General features: G+C 49.6%; 1 protein-coding gene across 3 annotated transcripts; it reads left to right on the top strand.

Annotated features, from left to right (window-relative positions):
* Positions 1 to 219: 219 nt before the first annotated feature.
* LOC123439292 (protein argonaute 1B-like) lies at positions 220 to 2,873 on the top strand. Of its 3 annotated transcripts, XM_045116028.1 has the most exons (7): positions 248 to 686; positions 807 to 1,202; positions 1,292 to 1,373; positions 1,504 to 1,626; positions 1,732 to 1,897; positions 2,062 to 2,183; positions 2,278 to 2,873. In XM_045116028.1, exons 3-7 carry the CDS (start codon positions 1,362 to 1,364, stop codon positions 2,419 to 2,421), a joined length of 567 nt encoding a protein of 188 aa, XP_044971963.1. In that variant the 5' UTR covers positions 248 to 686; positions 807 to 1,202; positions 1,292 to 1,361; the 3' UTR covers positions 2,422 to 2,873. The 3 variants fall into 3 exon arrangements, with proteins under 3 accessions (XP_044971961.1, XP_044971963.1, XP_044971962.1); XM_045116027.1 differs by having other exon boundaries at positions 807 to 1,373; XM_045116026.1 differs by lacking the exons at positions 1,504 to 1,626; positions 1,732 to 1,897; positions 2,062 to 2,183; positions 2,278 to 2,873 and having other exon boundaries at positions 220 to 686; positions 1,292 to 1,329.
* The last annotated feature ends 274 nt before the right edge of the window (positions 2,874 to 3,147 follow it).

The following is a 3,147-nucleotide window of genomic DNA, read 5'->3' as shown; positions in this document are numbered from 1 at the left end:
TGCGCCCGTCCAAGCGCGCGCACCGGGAGGCCCTCGAGGCCGCGCCGTCCGCCGCTCGGTCCCGCCCCCGCCCCCGCCCCACGAGCTCGCGGCCGCCCCCGAGCCGGGCGGGGCGGGGCGCCGCTGCGCCCGTCCAAGTGCGCGCACCGGGGATCGTCTCCGGCCTCGACCTCGGCCGCCTCAACTCCTCCCGCTCCAGCGGCTCGTTGTGCAAGGTCGCCGCCGCCGGGGCCCGCGTCTTCGCCGACCTGCACGACGCCCTGCCCGACCTGCTCGACGCGTCCAACGAGGAAGGGGAGGACAGGGGCAAGTGCCCGCACTCCATCGCGCTCGCCGCCGACAAGTTCCGGGCGAGGGGATGGACCGTCGAGCTGCCGTGCGGGCTCACGCTCGGCTCCTACATCACCGTCGCCGCACGCCGCACGCCACGCACCCCGAGCGGGACCCCAAGATCGCGCAGCTCAGGGAGGGGGAGGAGCCCCTCATGGTCTCCCAGTTCATGATGGAGCTGCAGGGGCTTAAGACGGTCGACGGCGAGGACCCGCCCAGGATCCTCCACTTCAACCCCCGCCTCCACGACGACTGGAGCGGCAAGCCTGTCATCGAGCAGAACACATGCTACCGCATGCAGTGGGGCACCTCGCTCCGATGCGAGGGCTGGATGTCCCGTGTCGATGAGGAGACTGGTACGCCCTCTTCTTTCTCTCTGTCGCCTCACTGATGAAAGAAATACAGTACTACTGTTTACTGTACTCTGTTGATGATTGTTTTGGCCGTATGGTAGAATTGATTGAATTGTTCTTCAGTGGATGGGATGGTCAAGTGTGAGAAGTGGATTCAAGATGAAGATCCGTCCAAGGAGTCGAAAACGTCATGGTGGTTGAATCACCTCATCGGCCGCCCCCGCCCCCGCGTCGCTTGGTGCCGCCCCCTCCCCAGCGGGTTCGGGCGCAACCTGCGTCGGGAGAGCTCGGTGTGGTCGCGCGGCAGGGACGATCTGTTCTCGCAGTCGCGATCGTCGTGGGACGAGGAGGCGCTGCGTCGGCGACGACCACGAGTGCTTCCTCTCCAAGTTCAAGGACCTCCTGCAATACTGTGTCTCATTTCGCTGCTGGACTTCATATGAGTTGGTGGATATGATTTTTGAGGTCAAGATAGATCATTGCTTCGTAATCAAGCAGTTTGGCAACAATAATTCCAAGGTTCAGTTCATCAAGTACTCTGATCAGTATCAATGGTTGGTGCCTCTCGTGCTACCTACATATTGGTTTGGTGCTGGTGTAATTTTCAGGCTTGGTAAACAAGCAGATCCTGATGGTGCAGTCAGGTGCTGGTAAGGATACTCTTTGTGCCAATGGAATATGATGCATAAGGTATGCTCTTAAAGTAAATTCCCCAAAACTTCCTCAATATAAACTAGGTATTCTTGTGTATCTCTTCCAGTATTTGGTTTACAGTAGTGTGTATGATTAATTACTTTTCTTGGTAATATGCTTGTTCCAGAAAATGGTCAATGGTGGAAGAGTCAAGGACTGGATATGCATCAACTTTTCTCGGAATGTCCAAGATAGTGCCGCGGGGAATTTCTGTCATGAACTGGCTGGCATGTGCCAAACATCTGGGATGGTAGGTCTATGTCATCTAAACAGTGCTCGAGAGATTTCTTTTTCAGTTTGTTAATTTAGTTCCCAGTGTCCACTTTCTCACATGCTCCGTATCCTCTCACCATAGGACTTCTCAGTGGATCCTCTGCTTCCTCCTTTATCTGCGAGACCTAAACATGTAGAAAGAGCACTCAAGGCACGCTATCGAGATGCCATGAATGTTCTGAAACCACTGGGCAGGGAGCTTGACCCGCTTGTTGCAATTTTGCCTGACAATAATGGTTCTCTTTATGGTATGCTTTTTTAATTCAAAAGATACCTACTCCCTCGGTTCCACAATTCACCACGGCAAGAATTATGAAACGGAGGGAGTAGTGTATTATCTAATTCAAATACTAACTATTATTCTTATCAGTTTTTGATGCTGTATTGTTTTTAACTTCTAATCATTCCTCAGGTAATCTCAAAAGAATATGTGAGACAGATCTTGGATTGGTCTCTCAATGCTGTTTGACGAAACATATTTTTAAGATGAGCCTGCAGTATCTTGCAAATGTCGCCCTTAAAATCAATGTTAAGGTTCGTCCTGTTTTGTGGCTTCTGCCCACTACCAAGCTGGTTTTTGTAGATCTTTTCCTTCTATACTTCCTTTTCACATTCCTATACTCTTTAGGTGGGAGGAAGAAATACTGTACTCGTCGATGCTTTGTCAACGAGAATTCCCCTTGTTAGAGACAGACCAACCATTATATTTGGTGCTGATGTTACCCATCCTCATCCTAGAGAAATATGTACTACATATACATTCTGGCGGTGACCCATCGTACATACGAAAGTCGAAAGTGGGTATGATATGCCAATGGTTCGGATTGCCATTTATACGGGTTACCATAGTGGAGCTCTTTGGTCCGATTATCCGTTGCCCGCAATGCTGCTTCATACTTTTACCTAGTCATCTTAGTTCGATCCATGTCACTGGTGATCTGATTTTGCACCTGTTAGAACTTCACACTGATTGGACATAGTTATTTTTATTTTATAAGCTGAAGAAATTTCACTATAAGTTTTATATAGCTTACTAGAACAACAACACTTCCTCTAACTTTGTTTTGACTAAAAGACAGCAAGGCGTGTTGTAGTTCATTCATGAGAAAGGAGAAGTAAGAGAGTTACACAGCTAGGTAAGGAAAAAGAAAAAGAAAAACCAGCACTCGCGATCGGCCTGCACATCCAGCTCTAAGTACACTCATGGCGGTTTGAAGAGCAAGCTGCACTTCCTCTAACTTTCTTAACGATTTTTGTAAAGATAACTCGTTGGAGGAAAAAGTTTGGACAGGGAGAACGGCTCGACAGGTTCAGCAGGTTTGAGCAAATCTCTATGACCCGTTCAATGATCTCCACATCTTAAACTAAATCAGCTATTCACTGTGGACATTTTGTGCCAAAAGGCGATCGCGTCAACTTCCTCGAGCCTCCTAGTCCAATGAAACAAATTCCATTTGATATTCCATCGAGCTGTTTCAACTACTGTTTAATTTCTTAC

This window comes from Hordeum vulgare, chromosome 3H, assembly GCF_904849725.1.
Source record: "Hordeum vulgare subsp. vulgare chromosome 3H, MorexV3_pseudomolecules_assembly, whole genome shotgun sequence".
In the NCBI taxonomy this organism is placed as follows: domain Eukaryota; kingdom Viridiplantae; phylum Streptophyta; class Magnoliopsida; order Poales; family Poaceae; genus Hordeum; species Hordeum vulgare.
Note: the sequence above shows the minus strand (reverse complement) of the source record. Positions and strands in the feature narration are given on the sequence as shown.